At 41.2% G+C, this 20,208-nt stretch overlaps 1 protein-coding gene across 3 annotated transcripts in view; it reads left to right on the top strand.

Moving 5' to 3' along the window:
• LOC145337821 (ERC protein 2) overlaps positions 1-20,208 on the top strand; it is a 731,415-nt gene that overhangs the window by 370,324 nt on the left and 340,883 nt on the right. For all 3 annotated transcript variants that reach the window (XM_080182675.1, XM_080182674.1, XM_080182676.1), the window contains one exon: positions 147-340. In XM_080182675.1, coding sequence (XP_080038801.1) covers positions 147-340 — 194 coding nt within the window. The remainder of the gene's footprint in view (positions 1-146; positions 341-20,208) is intronic.

Genomic DNA, 20,208 nt, shown 5'->3' with positions numbered 1-20,208 from the left:
TGTGTGTTAGGCTTGTTATGAAATTCATGGAGTTTGTGTGTGTGTTTTCAATAAATTATGAAGTGCTGTGCTATGGCATCATTTCAGAAATTAAAATGTTTATTTTTATGGTGTCACTTTCATTTCTCTTTACTTTTCATGCAAAGGCTCATGATGCTGAAGAGGATGCTCATTTGAACCCAGAGTTGGGTGAGAAAATGAGACAACTTGAGAAGGATGTGGCATACTACAAAGAGGAATCTGGTAAATCCCAGGCTGAAGTTGACAGACTCTTAGAGATCTTGAAGGAAGTAGAGACTGAGAAAAATGAGAGAGATAAGAAAATAGCAGAGCTCGAGAGGTAAGCGTCATTTTTTTAAATTAACATGATAATGGAAGTTAAATAAACCTGACACCAGAGCAAAACAGTTTTCCTGTAGTCGGAAGTTAATTTTCTGTTGTTGAGATTATTAAGCGGAGGGGCTCCAATGAAAATTACAACTGTGAGCTGTTGCTTTGTGCTCTATCTAAAGCATGGTTATTGTAATGCCGTTATCAATTTATGCAAGAATTTGTGCAAAAGGAAAAAGCATTTAAATTTACCATCTCTCTCCCTTCCCTGAAATCTATTTGTTTTCTTGCATGGTTATCAGTTTCCCTTGCATGCCCTGCTCTCCTTGCTTGCTAATGAGACTGGGGATCTGTGACCAGCCTCTGTTAAGACTGCTCTTAGGCTCACCATAAGCAAGGGCATGCTGTTTTGCCAATTGAACAAGAGTTAATTTCTTGAATAATCATTTCTCCATGACCACCCCGGCCCACCACACCCTGTTCTACTGGCACAGCTCAGGGTGCTGACAAGATGTCAGAAATCATTACAATGAATCATGCCATGTCACTTGGCAAAAAATATGTTTTTTTTAATTTTCTGTTACATGGCGTTAGTTTTTTCTGAAGCAGGTTGTCCTGAAGCAACTCTCTGGGAAACACTTGCAGTTTCTTTGGTAACATCAACTTGCATGTATGTATTGCCTTTAACATAGAAAAGCAAGCCAAGAGACTTCACAGGAGCCGAAATGGAGAAAAGTTGACACCAAGCCAAAAATTGAGCTAATAGGAGAAGTGATTAAAAGCTTTATCAAAGAAGTAGGTTTTAAAGAACATCATAAAGAGAGAAAGGCAGAGACTTTTATGGAAGAAATGCAGATACCAAGCTGCAAGTGGTGGGGAAAGAAGTGGGGGAAAATTCATAAGAAACACTAGATTTGGAGGAACGTAGAGTTTTGGGATTGCTGTAGAGTTGCAGGAGATTTGAGTTATCATGGGGCGGAACCATGGAGGATTTAAACTAAGCTTTTGGCCACTATAATGTTTTTCTATGGTTTGGTGTAAACTTTGCCTCATTACATGCTGTGAGGCATTGGTTGACCAAGAACCAATATAGGTCAACAAGCATGGGTGTGAGAGACAGGGGGTGATGGATGAGTGGTTTGTTGCAAGTTTGGATCGAGGGAATCATGTTTTGTTTGAGCTTCAGTTTATGGAAGGTGTCCAGGAAAGCATTGGAATAGTCTTGGAGGCAACAAACAATTTATGTTTTGTTTGAAGCACTGATCAAGAAGGGAAATTGAATCAGTAGCTGGGAAATAGAGTTTGTTGTTGGACTGATGACAATGAAATCTGGGCTCTAAACTCTTGAATTACACCATATGTGCGTGCGCGCGCGCACGCGCACACACACACACACACACACACACACACACACACTTACTTCATAATCCCCTCTGCATTGTTAATTCACTCCTTTAATATCCTCTTTAAAAACCAAACTCTTTGACTAACCTATTGGCCACTTATTTAAGAACATAAGAAATAGGAGCAGGAGTAGGCCATCTAGCCCTTCGAGCCTGCCCCGCCATTCAATAAGATCATGGCTGATCTGTCGCTGCTCAGTTCCACTTTCCCGCCCTCTCCCCATAACCCTTAATCCCCTCTCTTATCAAAAACCCATCAACCCGCGTCTTAAAAACATTCAGCGAGGCAGCCTCCACCACTTCAATGGGCAGAGAATTCCAGAGATTCACCACCCTTTGAGTGAAGAAGTTCCTCCTCAACTCCGTTCTAAACCGCCCCCCTTTTATCTTGAGGCTGTGCCCCCTAGTCCTACTGTCTTTTTTGAGCGGGAAGAGTCTCTCCACCTCTATCCTATCCATCCCATTCATCATCTTATACGTCTCAATGAGATCTCCATACGTCTCAATGAGATCTCCATTCATATCTCCATTCAATAAGAACATGGCTGATCTCAAGTGGATCAGTTCCACTTGCCTGCTTTCTCCCCATAACCCTTAATTCCCTTGCCTATCAAAAACCTATCTACTCGTGACTTAAATATATTTAGCGAGGTAGCCTCCACCACTTCGACGGGCAGAGAATTCCAGAGATTCACCACCCTTTGAGTGAAAAAGTTCCTCCTCAACTCTGATCTAAACTGCACCCCCCTTATCTTGAGGCTGTGTCCTCTAGTCCTACTATCCTTTCTAAGCGGGAAGAATGTCTCTACCTCTACCCTATCTATCCCCTTCATTATCTTATACGACTCTATAAGATCCTCCCTCATCCTTCTAAACTCCAACGAGTACAGTCCCAGTCTATTTAGTCTCTCTTCATAGTCCAACCCCCTCATCTCCGGTATCAGCCTAGTGAACCTCCTCTGCACTCCCTCCAAGGCCAAAATATCCTTGCGCAAGTGCGGCGACCAAAACTGCACACAGTACTCCAGCTGTGGCCTCACCAGTACCCTGTACCGTTGCAGCAAGACCTCCCTACTTTTATATTCTATCCCCTTCGCTATGAAGGCCAGCATTCCATTCGCCTTCTTGATCACCTGCTGCACCTGCAGACTGGGTTTTTGCGACTCGTGCACAAGGACCCCCAGGTCCCTCTGCACCGTAGCATGCTGCAGCTTTTTGCCTTTTAAATAATAATCCCTCCTACTATTATTTCTGCCAAAGTGGATAACCTCACACTTGCTAATATTATACTCCATCTGCCAGGTCCTTGCCCACTCGCTTAGCCTATCCAGATCCCTCTGCAGACTTTCCACACCCTCCACGCAATTTGCTTTTCCACTCATCTTCGTGTCATCAGCAAATTTCATCACCCTACACTGAGCCCCCTCCTCCAGGTCATCTATATAAATGGTGAACAGTTGAGGCCTCAGCACCGATCCCTGCGGCACTCCACTAGTCACCAACTGCCAATCAAATAGTACCCATTGATACCAACTCTCTGCTTCCTATGAGACAGTAAAAAGTCTGACAACACCAGGTTTTAGTCCAACCGATTTATTTGATAATATACTCACAAGCTTTCGGGGTTAGTCCCTTCGTCAGGTGAATGGAGAGTTCTGGCCTCAGACAGAGCCAGTAATCTCTAAACTGTCTGTGCTTTATATGCTCTGTCTGAGGCCAGAACTCTCCATTCACCTGATGAAGGGACTAACCCCGAAATCTTGTGAGTCTATTATCAAATAAATCGGTTGGACTAAAACCTGGTGTTGTCAGACTTTTTACTGTGTTTACGCCAGTCCAACGCCGGCATACCCACATCATGACTCCAATGAGACAGCCATTTCTCTATCCACGCTAACACTTTACCCCCAACTCCGTGCACCCTAACCTTCTGTAGCAACCTTTTGTGAGGCGCCTTATCAAACGCCTTTTGGAAATCTAAAAACACCACATCCACCGGTTCCCCTCTGTCTACCGCACTAGTCACATCCTCATAGAAATATTTCAATATCCTTCTATGGTTTGGTTTAAATCCTGTCTTATTATACGCTGTGAATGCTTTGGGAAGTTTTATAGTGTTAAATTTGCCTTATAAATGCAAGTTGTTGTTAGTTTTCTCAATGTTTTATTGAAGGGATTGCTGGCACACCCAGGACAACATATCAGATGAGCAGTGTATCATTAAGACAATGTAGTTGAAGGGGGCACTGGTGAAAGAGAGCTGGGTGATAGCAGTGTATATGTGGAAACTGATGCTGTGACTTCACATGATGCCACTAAGGGCCAACATGGAGATCAGGACCATAGAAATAGGAGGGGGCCAAGAATAGATCGTTTGTGTTCTCCAGAGGTAATTGTGCAGAGGAGGAGCGAAAGAGCAACCAATGCAGGTGAATCTCTGAAATAGTGCTTTCTACTAATAATGATTTTGCTTAAATATTTAGTGCCAATTACAAACATTTATATGTTAAAATAAAGCAAAATACTGCAGATGCCAAAAATCTGAAATAAAAACAAATTGCGAGGAAAACTCAGCAGGCCAGGCAGCATATGTGGAGAGACAAGGCGTAAACGTTTCAAATTGAATATGACTTTTCTTCCAACCCGAGACTTGGTTCCTGTCTGCACCGATGCTGCTGCGTTTTCCTAGCACTTTCTGTTTCAAGCACATTTTTAAAAAATTATTTGTTTAGTAAAAGATTTTATCCCTGAAAAATGTATATTTTGATTTGAAGAGAAATACTATAATTACAGTCTGAGAAAAGTTGCCTCTATTTAAATCTCCATGTAGAACCCTAATATTTCCTTTGCACATTTTGAACCTTTCATACAGGCTGTGGGAAGCTGCAGCTATTAGCAAATATTACAAAGCGTACAATTCTGTTGTAATATGTTGTAAATTCATAGTTTATGCTGCCGGTAACCTCAGCACAAAGTTAATTAATATTGTTTAACATTATGTGCTGTTTAGAGGGAATTTTGAAGGTTCTAATAGTTGGAGCAATTCAGATGTAATTTTTTACTTCAATCCTCACTTAGACATGTAGCTATAGATAAAGTTGCACAACTTGTTAATCGATCTCAGGCCCAACTAAACACTATTCCCAGAAGTTATTTGGTGATAATTGGTCAACCACAAAGACTTGCCTTGGCTCTGATGATTTCTCGATTGTAATTAGTTTGTTTTAAATTCATCCATGGCTGTAGCTGTCAAAACTGGCATTTGCTATCCATTCCTAATTTACTTTTGAAGAGGTGATGCTGGCCTACTGCAGTCTGTATGACAGAAGAACCATTTGAGTGAGGGGAAATGTAAGATTCTGAGCCAGTATTAATGAAGATCTGGTGGCTCATTCCGAGTCACGATAGTGTGTGATTTGAGGGGAATGTGCAGGTGTTCCTTTGCATCCATTTGCTTGTTCTTCTAGGTGGTAGTGGTTATGGGTGGCTTTGGGAGCTGCTGTAGAAAATGTCTTGGCAAGTTGCTGGTGTGGATCTTTGAGATGATGTACACTGCAGCTGAAGTATGCTGATGGGGGAGGTCATTACTATTTAAGATGGGGATTAGGTGCAGGTCAAGTGGGTTGCTTTGTCCTGGCTGATGTTGAGCGTCATGAATATTGTTGGAACTGTGCACATCCAGGCAGATAATGAATATTGACTTGCTCCTTGCACTTTATGGAAAGCTTCAGAGAGTCAGCTAGTGAGCCACTTGTTGCCCAGTATTCTGCGTTTGATCCCTCTAAGTCTGGTATATAGCTGACCTAATTAAGTTTTGATCAGTTGTGACCTGCTAGGATGTATGCTGTAGGGGATTCAATGATAGCAATGCTATTGAATGTTAAAAGAGATGTTTAGATGTTGCCCTTGAATTTGGATCAACTGGCACTGTGGACAAAGATAGTCAAACTCTCAAGTTATTGCACCACAAATCTCCTTTATTGTACTCTACCAAGGTACCACAGAATTATCAAACTACCACACAAACTTTAGTACACCAGCTATCAACTTCATTATGCACAAAGTATTTAACATCTGACTTATTTCATTACACATCAGATAACTAACCTCTGACTTACTTTGTTATACATAAAGTGTTCAGGAAGTATCAAAAGCTTCTCAAAATACCCAAACTCACTAGATATACTACCTGTGGCGAGGCGACATGAAGTGATCAGATTCCCTCCTCGTGGGCTTTGTTCCGATGTCTCCGAGTCCCAGACTCGGGGTCATGCTGCTTCTTCTGCAGTGTTTGATCCTGAGTTACTGCTGCCGTGTCTCTGAGTCCCTTGTTCTCGTACAGATATTGCTGGCACTGGTCATGCTTCCAGTCACGTACTCACAGGACAGGCACTTATAAATCATTGTCTTTTTAGTCACGAATGCTAAACAGTTGTGCCTCCCCCTCAGGAGCATGGCACACAGGGCCTTGTGTTCAATCACTGTCTGTTCAAGATATTACCAAGAGCTACTGTCCAATCAAGTCCTGTGCTTGTTCCATGGCTGCATATCCTGTTCTTTGATGCTCCCATAATCCTTAGCCTGATACAGATTTACCTCTTTAACCATCAGGCTTTGCTGATGGCTTTATGAATACCCATCAGGCTATAATATATTCTTGGTGAAGAAGGTCATTGCCTGGCACAAATTTTACTTCCCATTTACCAGCTTGAATGTTGTCCAGGTCTTGCTGCATGTGCATATGAACTGCTTCATTATCTCAAAGAGTTGTGAGTGGAACTGAACAATGTGCAATTATTAGTGAACAATCCCACTTTTAACCTTCTGATGGAGGGATTGTCATTGATAAAGTAGCTGAAGGTTATTGGACCTCCAGCACTACCTTAATGAACTCCTGCAGCGGTGTCATGGGGCTAAGATGATTGGTGCCCTGACAGTCAAAACCATCTTCCTTTGTACACTGTACAACCGCAGCCAATGGAGAGTTCTCTCCCTGATTCACATTGACTTCAATATTACTGGGCTGCTTAATGCCACAGTTGGTCAGCTGCTGCAGTAATATGAAGGTCAGTCACTCTCATCTCTTGAATTTAACTCTTTGATCTGTATAATGAAGCCTGGAGCCAAGTGTATTTCAGAAATGCTAACTGATGTGTACAGCATATGTGAAAATGTTACCTTTGAGTTAACAAGCCAATTGAAACTACCTATTCTTCACGTGAATTTCACGTTTTATTTGGAAAAAAATGTATATAGTGTTTATTCCTGCAAGACTGTGCCTTTGCTTTTGAAATTTTATAAGAATGTTGATTTATAGATCGTAAGACAGTTTGTTCCACCATTGAAAAACCTTGTAATGTTGAAACTTGTTCTTACTAAGTAATACAAATTAGTCTGGTCTGAAAAAAGTAGTGATATGACCACTCAAGTGGGAAAATACTCCATTTACCTAAGGAGATTATATTACACAATTAAAATTGAAACTATCTGTCCATACAATATATTGAGACAGATAAGGATTATTTTTATTAATGCTAGCTATATTTATAACAGGGCATTGGGGAAAAAAATAGTGTGGATGTCCTAAATAGATGTTTATTCAATATGTGAAAAAGAAAACAAATTTGAACCTTCAAAATTTTGAAGTTCTGAAAGAATGAAGGCAAAAAAGGTACTTGATATCTTTGAATACACAATAGAGACAGTGCAATATACAGTTCTCAGGATTACATATATACAGCTAAACCAGAAATAAATTTACTAAATTGTTCATCATCATCCACCATCATAGGGTTTACATAAAAATGTAATCATAAATGTTTTTGGAAACTAAAATTTGAGGCAGTAAATTCAGTAGATTCAGATTTATTTGCAACTGCAATTTGTCTGAGATGCCAAAATATATGAATTGTTTTGCTACTGTTCTCAGGATACTTTGCATGGAGATTCAAAGTACAGTATTGCTGATATGTTGTGTGTAGTATTGTATAAACTTGGTAAGTGTGTTGATGAGATCTGTCTTGCTATTTTTATCTCTTCCTGTTCAGTAGCAGAGCACGCACTCAGCAGCACCTCTCTGTCTCAGCCCAACAGCAGATAGGGGGGTTGGCCTGGGATTTCTTGGGAAAGTGAGTGCTGTGCCCCAGCATGCATTGCCAATGTACTATACGCTACGCTGTTTATGCACATTCCCTCATGACTTCCTTATGGTTTTCCTACAATTTGCATTTTGTTAAACATGCAATGTCCTGTTTTTGTTGGCCTAAAGCAATAACTAATTGATGACAAAGAAATGAACAGTTCTTTAGTGTTATGCCTTATGGAAACTTTCAATTGACACCTGCATTATATTAAGATTTCAGCTGACAATAGGCAATGTTGGATATAGTAGCAAACTTCTAAATATGTGAATTCTGCCCCTTCTACAGATAATTTTAGCCTTGGTTTATCAAAGAGAGCTAATAATACACACTGAAAACAGAAGCAAATTAATACTGTATGATGTTCTTATTGTTGAAGGTGAAAAACCTTCAACAATACACACAAATGTCATTTACTTGGTTCAGTTATTAGAGAGTACCAGCCATGGCCTAGTGGTAGTACTTTTGCCTAGCTTCAAAGTGTTGTGGATTGATGTCCCACTCTAGTGTAGTGTTGGAGTGCAATGCTGATGGAGATAATATCTTTTGAATGAACCAGTAAGCGGGGGCTCTACCTTACCTTCTTTGGACATAAAAGATTCCAAGGCATGAATCAAAGAGCAGACTGGGAGTTTTCCCCCACTGTCTGGTCTAAATTTATCCCTCGAATAACACCACTAAAATATATCATCTGGCCACTTCCATATTACTTGCTGTGAGTGTATTGGCCACTGTATGTCCTATAACAACATCTCAAAAGTACTTTGTTGATGGCACAGTACTTCAAGATTTATGGAGGTCTATATAAATGCAAATTCTTTCTTTTCCCTATCAAATTTTATCTTTAGATGAGGTGTGCAAAATTGATTAACATTGTGAAAAACAATTGTTGAGGAAATGCTGCATAAAGGCAAATAAACCCTCCCTCCCTCCCTATTTTCTCATTTTTATATCCATCAAGAGTTCTATGTGTTAAATTTTAAAGACCCCATTGGGACATCTTTTTAAAAAAGGACAGTCCAGCAATGGATTGAACAGGAGATGAAGATATTTGTTTCATATTCCCCCACCATCTCCTCTCCACCACTGACACAATTTAGGTAACAACAGATTCACCAAAGCATTTGAAGATCCACCAAAGATTTGTGATGAGCTCTTGGAGGAAGGTGACATGTTTCAGCTGAGGGAAATTAAAACAATTGTGTGCAATTTAGCTAATAGTGTAACTCCATCGCCACATCATTGTAACTTGAGAGTTATTTCAGTGATGGAGCAGCTAGCCTCTTTGTGAACTTTCATAGAACCCTGCAGTGCAGAAGGAGGCCATTTGGCCTATCGAGTCAGCACCAGCCACAATCCCACCCAGGTCCTATCCCCATAACCTTATGCATTCACCCTAGCTGGTCCCCCTGACACTAAAGGGCAATTTAGAATGGTCAATCTGCCTAACGTGTGCATCTTTGGACTGTGGGAGGGAAACTGGAGCACAGACATGGGGAGAATGTGCAGACTCCACACATACAGCCACCCAAGCCAGGAATCGAACCTGGGTCCCTGGCGCTGTGAGGCAGCAGTGCTAACTACTGTGCCACCATGCTGCTCACTTTGCTGCAATTAACTAGTTCCGTATTGCTGTTGATGGATGAAAGGTGGCACCCATTAAAACCAAACCACCAACCTCACCAACTATTATCAGGGCTTTTCAACATTCTGCTGTGATAAAGTCACCATCATTTTAATTAGCTGGGCAGTGATTTGCCCATGGGCTCTTTAAACTGAAGAATGGCATACTATTTAAAAGCTGTGTAAAATTGTTCGCTGCACTGCTCAGATGTATTTTCTTTGTCCAAAAATCTTGTGGTTTAGCTGTTTAAATAAATCATTGCAAGAATAGAGATGACCAGAACTAACCAAATGTGTAAATATCATTTTCAGCACAAACTAACCAAACAGATGATTTACACCGTTTTAAAAACTTGAATTCTAGTTTATTTATTATTCCTGATTTCGGAGTTCAGTGGCTGGTCGAATGCAGATATTTTGGTTCAAATGCCATGTGTTTATGAAATATCCTTTCAAAATTCAGGAATGACCATGTCATTAAACTGGAATCTCTGAATTTTCTGCTGTTAATCAATTCCTGATGTTTCCCTGAGCTGATTGATTTTTTGGAGCAGTTACGCGACTTTTAAGGCTTGAATATATTATTGAATTCTGATTGCCTAGGTATCATAGAATCAGTAGAACGCAGACCAGGCCATTTGGTCCATTGAGTCTGCACCGATTCTCTGACAGAGGAGCTTACCCAGGTCCTCTTTCCCCACCCCACACATTTCTCACGGTTAATCCACCTAGCCTACACATCTTTGGACTGTGGGAGGAAATTGGAGCATTCGAAGGAATCCCACACAGACACAGGGTGAACGTACAAACTTCCCACAGACAGCGACCCAAGCCGGGAATTGAACACGGGTCCTTGGTGCTGTGAGGCAGCAGTGTTAACCACTGTGCCACCGTACCTGCTAGTTAAGACTGTAGATTAAATTTGCTCACCAAAACTCTGAATGAACATTTCTGGTCGCTATCATTAAAATGACAGTGATGAGATTAACATCTCTGTTTCTAAAAGCAGAAAACATTCCTTTCTAAGATTTAAAATTGTGCATTTAGACTTCACCAAGTCTTATGTGACTATCAACCCCTGCAATCTTGCTTCCTTTTGAAGGGAAAGGGTAATCAGATGAAGCATTACATAACCATGACTGGTCCATTATATTTTTGTGACAACTTGAAATGGTACATCACACATTTATTTCACTTTCTACCATCAGTGGTTAGCGTCATTTTAAAACTGCACCCAATCTGGTACAGTAAAATGTAACCATCCTTAATCTTGAAGGGAATTTTTTTAAACACCAGCGAATCTGACACAGCATCCTTCCCCCACAAGACAATTACTTTGTTTCACAATTGGGTAACTATAGATTGTCCTTAACTGGTAGCTTCACTTGCCTTGTGTTAATAGGATTTTTGTTCCTTTCTGATCAAACATTTCCCAGAGATTTGTTACTTTGAATCCACTAGGGAATAAAGAACAAAGAACATTACAGTGTGGGAACAGGCCCTTCAGCCCTCCAAGCCTGCACCGACCATGCTGCCCAACTGAACTAAAACCCCCTACCCTTCCAGGGACTGTATCCCTCTATTCCCATCCTATTCATGTATTTGTCCAGACGCCCCTTAAAACTCACTATCGTACCTGTTTTCACTACCAGGCACCCACCGCCCTCTGTGTAAAAAAAAAATTGTCTCGTGCATCCCCTTTAAACCTTGCCTCTCGCATCTTAAACCTATGCCCCCTAGTAATTGACTCTTCCACTCTGGGGGCAAAAGCTTCAGACTATTCACTCGGTCCATGCCTCTCATAATCTTGTAGACTCCTATCAGGCCCTTCAACCTTCGTCGCTCCAGTGAGAACAAACCAAGTTTCTCCAACCTCACTTCATAGCTAATGCCCTCCATACCAGGCAATATCCTGGTAAATCTTTTTGTACACTCTCCAAAGCCTCCACATCTTTCTGGTAGTGTGTCAACCAGAATTGAACATTATATTCCAAGTGTGGCCTAACTAAGGTTCTATAATGCTGCAACATGACTTGCCAATTCTTAAGTTTAAGATCCCGGCTGATGAAGGCAAGCATGTTGTATGCCTTCTTAACTACCTTCTCCACCTGTGTTGCCACTTTCAGTGACTGGTATATCTGTACACCCAGATCCCTCTGCCTATCAGTACTCTGAAGGGTTTTGCCCTTAATGCTAATAAATGTTTATTTTCTCAATCACACAATAGTGAGCTTTCACCAAGTATAGAAGTAATTAACCAGTGTACATGTGTAACAAAGATAATCAACAAAATACAGGAAAGAAGTCACAATGTAAAGGAACAACTTTAAAAAATTTACATTTTTTTTGTAGAGCAATCAATTTGTCTATTTCCTTTATCATTATTGTTCCTTAACCATTCTCTTTGTTATTTCCTTTTCTCTTTCATGCTCTTCCTCCTTTATGCTCTCCCACTATCTTGATGTATTCCCCCCACCCCCCCCAACTCCACATTGTTCTCCTGCCCCTTTGCTCTTGCACTCTCCCCATCTTGTGCAATTTCATTTTCTTTTGCTACTTTTTCATTTTGTTGCCTTTTCCAAGGAACAACTTGTGTGGTTTTCCTCTGCTGCTCTTTTCAACCATGTTTCTGTCCCACTTATCTCAAAATGTACTTGCAATTCAGTTAAACCAACTATGTGGTTTCCTGAAACATGGCAGTTTCTGTAGCACTAGGAATGTTAACAGTTTTCGATGACCTGGATTTCATGGTCAGCAGCAAACATTACACTTGCACTTGTCCATAGAATGTACATAGGTTTGACACTGAAGCTTGCTATTATCAGACAATGAAAACAGTGCAGCACCCTCTATAGCGGATCTGTGATCTACATGGGTAGACAAGCAACTGAAATGCATCTTCAGCTGATCAGATTGAAGAATGCTTACTCAGCCATGTAGAATCTAAGCCAGGAACTATAAGTTAGAATATCCGGTATAAAATTATGTACGGAAATAAAAATCAAGAGGGGACAAAGAAAAGAGATTGATAAGAGATTGAAATTAAAAAATAGTTTCTCTTCAAACCTTCAATAATCATTAGTAGCAGAAAGAATGAGATTTGGTACTTCTGAAGTAAATTTTCAATGCCAGAGAGATTGTTTGGCAGTGGTTAACTTAAGTAGTCAAAAAATTCACTTATACTTTCATAGACAGACCATAACTTTTTTCAGGTGTCTTTAGTGACTATCTATTGGCTAAGTACTTCAAATTTACACCTTTGTGTTCATTCTGAAGCTGAATCTCTTTGCAAGTTACCATCAGGGTGAAGCTTACGGAGAAGCAGCATAAATTGCACACCTAGTCCCTGATGCATTTTGGATGGTGGAAACTTTTCTCCTGTTTAACTCAATTACCTTGAGCATTTGTTGCCTCAAGATTTTTCTTACCATAACATCTAGACCAATATGTTCATTTGGAGATTAAAAAAAAACCAAATGAAGTTTCAATATTTTCTTACCTCTCTTTTCAAAGGGAAGTGTTAAGATGACCAGTAAGGGCATTTATTTCTTAGTATTATTTTCCTTTTAGATTTTTAATTGGAGAAACAGCATGCCTGGATATTCTGTCATTTTTCTGTTTTCCATTAAAATCTTTTCTCCTGACTTATACTGACACGGGCTTTGTTTGTCTGTGATATTGCACTTGATTAGGCTTTCTTCACTTATGGGCCAAGACAGTAGCTGTTGGCAGGTTATTGAACCTTAGACCACAAATTCAAATAATATTAGCCAGTGCCCAAAAACTATAACCTGCCAGGTAGACAGACGTTTCTCCACTGTGAGAAAAAAAACACCATTCTCTGCAACACTAAAGGTTGAAATGAAATTGCTTAGTCCCTTCTTCTCTGAGAATGTCAAAGTATCAAAAGCAATGCATATCCAAGTGTATAATTTTCTTCAGATCAATACAATTACCTTGCCTTGAAATTGAACTGCCAAAAGAAAACACAACCTCTCCTTGCTCTAAGTCACATCACATGGTACAATCACATCACCATTGAATTGCTCTGTAGTGCAGATGCAGAATCTGACTGTAAAATAAGGCACCTTCACAGATGGTTCACAAAGACAGTTTCCAATATAACCCTGTATGTAGGAAAAGATAAAAGGAAAATGTTGAGTGCAGGAAATAAGATCAAGCTGACAGGAAATTCAAGCAGGTGTAAAAGTTTGGATGCCTTGTATCTGTACACATTTGCTGTCAGCTTTTTCCCACTGTAACTTCTTACGTCAACATCAAAAGTCAACTGCCAGTATGATGAGATCTGCCTGCTCGTGGAGATGAATAAAATTTTCAAGGCCTATTCCACACCATGTTGCATCAACATACCTGAAAGATCAGTCTTGACTTTCTGTCTAGCCTGCAACAGTCATTTTGAAAACGTACAAATAAACTTTTAACTTTAATGCTATTTTAAAAAGCCTTTGACTCATTCATTCAGTTAAGAAAATTTATTAGGATGAGGAAAATGGCACTGTGCATGAAGAGATATTAACGTTATTCTTTAAAATTACTTTCAACTTAAACCTCCCAGGGCCGAGACTGAGGTAAAGTTCTCGTATCAGACTTCTGTTAATGTTGTTCTGTTGCAATCACAAGGAGGGAATTGAGAGTGTAAAAACATCCATTTCTGTGATGAAGCATCTAGTGTGCATTGCTACTAAGATACGATAAGGATGTGAGAAACCTTGCCACTACAATATTATGTGGCTGCAATATTCTAGATTTTATGGGAAAATGCTAAACTTAACTTGGTCTCAAATGTGTCAAATCTAGTTCTGAGTACTCTTGTAAAGTTAATTTAAAACTATGAAAGCTCTTCTGTTGCCACAACTCCTTAAAGTAGGAAGTAGTTATGTCTTGGGATAGAAAAGGTAAAGTTTAATTCCTGCTGTGTGCACTGTTAGTTGGTTTCAGGTTATAAGAGGAAAGTAAATCTTAAAGAACAAAAACACAACTTGCATTTACATAGTACTATTAACAAAGGGAAAAATAAATCCTAAGATATTTCAGCAAGTGGACTCAGCCAACAATTGACATGGAGTTAAAAGAGATATTATGAGCTGTAACTAACCTGGTCTGTATGAATTTTAAAGGAGGAGAGAAAGGCAAAGATATGGGCCTAGATGGCTGAAGGCATGGCTTCCAGTGGTGAAGGGAGGGAGTGAGGAATTCATATGGGCCAGAGTTGAAGGAACAGAAGAGGTCTTGGAGGGTTGCAAAGCAAGGAAAGATGTTATTGTCTCAATAGAAGTAATGAAGGTGATATCATGATGAGACAACTGTGGACCATAGTGCATTGTGTTTTGGTGTTTTGATGAGAGCAGGAACCTGACTGGAGCAATTCAGATAGGCATGGCAGGAAACATGGGCATGGATTTTGGAGAGGTCAACATGCTCAGACTTTGGAGAGGTAAAGTACATTTGAGATGGGGCAGTGGTTTGAAAGGCCATAGTTCCATTTTTTTGAAAAGGAGTGACTGAAAGGTAGGAGTACAGTACATGGTGGAGGGGGGAACCATTTACGATGCTGGCGAAAATGGAGCTGAGAAGAGACGATGGGTTATGATAATGTCCTGGACCAGAACCCACGTTACATTAGGATGCTGGATTAGACCCCAAAAAATTTTCTATTTCTAAGTGGTAATGCTAAATTGCCACTTAGTGTCATAAGGTTGTAGCTTGGGTAGATTGGCCATGCTATATTCATCTTAATGTGCCAAGATATGTACGAGAGGTGTGCAGGCCAGGCTAAATTACCCCTTAGTGTCCCAAGATGTGTACGAGAAGTTGATTGGCCATGCTAAATTTCCCCTTAGTGTCCCAAGATGTGTATAAGATGTGGATCGGCCACACTAAATTGCCCCTGAATGTTCGCAGATGTGTAGGCTAGATGGATTGCACCTTAAGTGTCCCAAGATGTGTAGTTTAGGAGGATTGGATGTGCTAAATCACCCCTTAGTGTCCCATGATAGTATGTTGTGCTCCAGGAGTAATTCCACTGTCAAGGTAGGAATATTTAATCATGAAACAAACTTTATTTATTAATACAGTTTATATATAACTCTAACAAATGAAGTAACTTAACTATTAACAGTTGAACAATACCCAAAGATAAAAAAGCAACAACCTTAATTTCTAACTTATCACTGTTTCTGTCCAAATAAGCAACATTCTCCTTACAGACTTAAATGCCTCTTTAAATACAGTTAGCAACCATAAACATACTTGCTAATGTGAGTGTAGACAGTCTTGGAGCTATCACAAAGGCAGAGATCTGGAAACCTGCAAAAGCCCTTAATCAGGCTTCAGTTGTAAACTAAACTTTCTGCAAAAGCATTTTCTCTCTGCTGCAGACCCAGGACTGCACATAAACCACATCATCGCATGGCCCTATCTTTCCTGTAATCTGAAATCCTGGAGGAACATAAGTAACTAAAAGTTCACTAACTCTACTAAGTTAAAATAAGAATTATCTTCCTCAGCATCTGAGTTGCATTCCTTCTAAAAACACCGACAACCTGCAGAATAAAGCTGAATTTTTAAATATTCCCCTTAAACACAAAACAAAGCCCAACTGGAAAGGAACATTGTTTACTTATAGAATGCAAAGTAAAGTCGCTACCATGGTGTACACACATTAGTCACTGTCTGGGACAACAGTTCAGCAGGCCTAGTCCTGGGCCCACCTTACAAAAGGCGTAAGTAAGGAGTTCCAGGCCTTTTCTGTCTCTTCGCCTGAAGCCTCATCTCCAGCGCTTGTAGGGTCTGGTCAGGAGGCATGTAAGGTCAGTGAATGCCTCTTTCGTGAACAGCACCGATGAGCAGATCCAGGCATGGACCCAAAAGGATCCTATGATGGTGAAACAATGTCATGTGATCCTACGTGGTGGACCACAAGGGTGTCCTAGAATGGATTTAAAACCTTACCTGTCTAAATATCAGGAGTTGTGTTTATAAGATGGCATCAGCTCGTGGGGAGCCTAGGTGATTTCCCGCATCCAGGCCAGCAACCAATACTTCAAGAATTGCAGGGGGCTCTGACTCCATATCTGAGCCAGAGTCGTCATCATCTGAGGGTTGACTGTTGAGATTTTGGTGGGTAAAATGTCCTGCCTGCAGGCCAGTGTGAAGGGTGCCAACAGTGGCATGTGCATAGAATCCATTGCCTCTGTGGAGGATTCCCTCTAACAGTGCTGATCAGTATGTGTTTTTTTGAAGGTCTTCTCCCTGATTTGCACCTTATATGACATTGGTCCTTTTTTTTTTGAGAATAACTCCCAGAGTCCACAGAAATTCCTCACGTGGAATTTATCTGGTCCCTTACCATCGTGACCTCTTTTCTGAGCTTCTTGTTTTAACACAACTTCGTTGCCCAAATTTGGGAACATCCGACTAAGCCTAGTCCAAAGGTGTCAACTCAATAATAGCTCCGCCAGGGCTATTCCCGTCTCATATGTGGTATTGCCCAAAAGAAAATGTGCAAGCTTTGTTTCTAGAGAAACTGTGGTTTGTTTCTTTGTGCCACTTTTGAATGTCTGGACCACTTGCTCAGCCAGGTTGTTTGAGGACAGGTGGTAAGGTGCCATGTGAATGTGCCTTACTCCATTCATACTCATGAAGATCTGAAACTTCCATGTTGTCTGTTGGGGAATCTCTGGCATGCCCTGCATACTGAAGGATTGATAGACTTTTGCTATTGTATTGTAAACAGGCTGTAGAGGCCATTCAGTGCACATTGACTCCCCTTCAAAATGGATCAATGAGGATTAAATGAATGGAACCCATAAATAGCCCTGCAAAGTCTGCATTTACTCACACCCAGGATCTCCCTGGCCATTCCTAAGGGTGCAACAAGGCTGCTGGTGGGACCTTCTGATTTTCCTGGCGTGTTTTGCACCACTTGACCAGGTTTTCTATATCAATGTCAATGCCAGGCCACCAGACATAGCTCCTTGTGAGTATTTTCATCTCAGAAATTTCTGGGTGGTTATTGTGCAATTCTTGAAGTATTGGCTGCTGGCCTGGGTGTGGGAAATTACCTAGGCTTCCCACAAGCTGATGCCATCTTATAAACTCAACTCCTGATATTTAGATAGGTAAGGTTTCAAATCCATTCTAGGGCACCCTTGTGGTCAACCACTTAGGACCACGTGACGTTGTTTCACCATCATAGGATCCTTCTGGGTCCGTGCCTGGATCCACTTGATGGATACTGGCAGAATGCCCATAAACTTCAGAGTCTTGACAATTTCATCCTTACTCGGAGGCGAAGGTAGGCTGGTGGGTGCTGGCAGGTGGCTCAAGGTATCTGTTTTCCTGGATGATGTTTTAAAGTATATTCATAGGCACCTAATATCAGCTTTTAATCCAGTCTGATGTGATGGGAAGAATAATCTTTTCTTCTTCCTTGAAGAGACTCAACAGAGGTTTGTGATGGGATACTCTGGTGAAATGTCGAGCATTGATGTGCTGGTGGAACCTTTTCACAACGAACGACATGGTCAAATCATTTTTGTTCTGGGCATATGTCCTCTCTGTAACTGACAGGATTTGTGACGCGTACGATTGCATGTTCCACCCAAAAGTCCCAGCAGTGCGACAATACAATTTCTATCCCATGGGGGAGGCATCATGGGTTACAATGAGTGGTGTTAGGGGGCCATAATAGGCTAGTGTATTTTTTCACAGCAATTGTTTTTTGACATTTGCAAAGGCTTCTTCTTGTGGCATTTGCCATGACCATTTCTGATTTTTTTTTCATACACAGTAGGTGGATTGGTGCCAACAGGGTTGCCCAGTTTGGTATGAATTCTCTATAGTAATTTATGAGACCTAGGAAAGACTTTAATTCCATTGTGTTCCTTGGCGTCTGAGCCCCTTTTATGGCCTTCACCCTCTTTTCAACAGAGTATAATCCATCCTTGTCAGCCTGTACCCAAGGTACATCCTTGTTTATCTAGAACACGTTTTTCCCTTTTCAATCGACACAAGTCTTCTCTGTCTAAACTGGAGGCTCTGTTGACTGTCAATTTATAATCCCCTAAGAGTCACACTAAACTGTCAGTCTTAAAACTGGGACTAGTTTCAACAAATTGTACTGGCCTTATAATGCTTAGTTCCTCTAGATGTTTCAGTTCGTGCCTCCTTTGCACATAGGGCATAAGGGACTAGTTGTGCCTTGAAGTACATAGAGCTTTCCCCTATTGACTTATCTAATGTAGGCCTTCTTGGAACACTTTGGCATGCTTTCTGAAGGCTTCATACAGATGGCCAGATCTGTTGCCAATACAGATGGATTTTCTGTAGCCAATCCCTTCCCAAAAGGCTGGACCCTGATTCTTGCACCATTATCGAGGGAGTTGGTCTGTCATTATCCATTACATTTGGACTACAGTGGTCCCAATTATATGTAAGGGCCGTCCAGTGTATTTGGCCAATTTATCTTTCATCTTCCACAGGCTTAAAAGCAAGATGTCCAATGGGAGTCATCTAAAGTTTTGCTTCCCAATAATAGATACAGCAGCTTCTGTGTCTACCACCATGTCTAGGGGGGGGTAGCCATTTACCTGGAATTTAATCTTGTTTGGAGCCACTTGGGGTGTAATTTAGCTGCATCAGCTGCTTGTTTGGTCGCTGGTTTATTTGGAAAACCCAATCATGAGGTGGCTTTGCCCTTTGGCCTGGGAGGTACACGTTGTGCCTGTTTTGCCAGACTTGTCTGGGGCAGAACCTATGACTACAAGTGCAACACAGATGTGCTGGCTTCTGACTGTATGATGGAGAAATTTCCTATCTATTTCCAATCACCCTTTCTTGGCAGTAAATGGGAGACACGAGCGTTACCTGCTGGTGACTTGGTTTTAAGAACATAAGAAATAGGAGCAGGAATAGGCCATCTGGCCCTTCGAGCCTGCCCCGCCATTCAATAAGATCATGGCTGATCTGTCGTGGCTCAGTTCCACATTCCCACCCTCTCCCCATAACCCTTAATCCCCTCTCTTATCAGAAACCCATCAACCCGCGTCTTAAAAATATTTAGCGAGGTAGCCTCTACCACTTCAACGGGCAGAGAATTCCAGAGATTCACCACCCTTTGAGTGAAGAAGTTCTTCCTCAACTCCGTTCTAAACCGCCCCCCCTTTATCTTGAGGCTGTGCCCCCTAGTCCTACTGTCCTTTCTGAGCGGGAAGAGTCTTTCCACCTCTATCCTATCCATCCCATTCATCATCTTATACGTCTCAATGAGATCTCCCCTCATTCTTCTAAACTCTAACGAGTACAAGCCTAGTATATTCAGCCTCTCCTCATAGCTCAACCCCCTCAACTCCGGCATCAGCCTAGTAAACTTCCTCTGCACTCCCTCCAAGGCCAAAATATCCTTGCGTAAGTACGGCACCCAAAACTGCACACAGTACTCCAGCTGCGGCCTCACCAATGCCCTATATAGCCGCAGCAAGACCTCCCTACTTTTATATTCAATCCCCCTCGCTATGAAGGCCAGCATCCAGGTTTTGCGGTATGGGGTTGCTCAAGGCTGGGGCTGATACCGCCTCTGAATCCCTGAAGCTCCTGGGCCCCTTATTCCATGTTTTCACAGGAAAGGGCCAGTTCTATGGCTTTCTTGAGGTCCAGAGTTGGTTCAGTCATTGGCTTCCTTTGGATCACAA

This window comes from Carcharhinus amblyrhynchos, chromosome 3 (assembly GCF_965287045.1).
Source record: "Carcharhinus amblyrhynchos chromosome 3, sCarAmb.v2.hapA, whole genome shotgun sequence".
NCBI lineage: Eukaryota > Metazoa > Chordata > Chondrichthyes > Carcharhiniformes > Carcharhinidae > Carcharhinus > Carcharhinus amblyrhynchos.
Note: the sequence above shows the minus strand (reverse complement) of the source record. Positions and strands in the feature narration are given on the sequence as shown.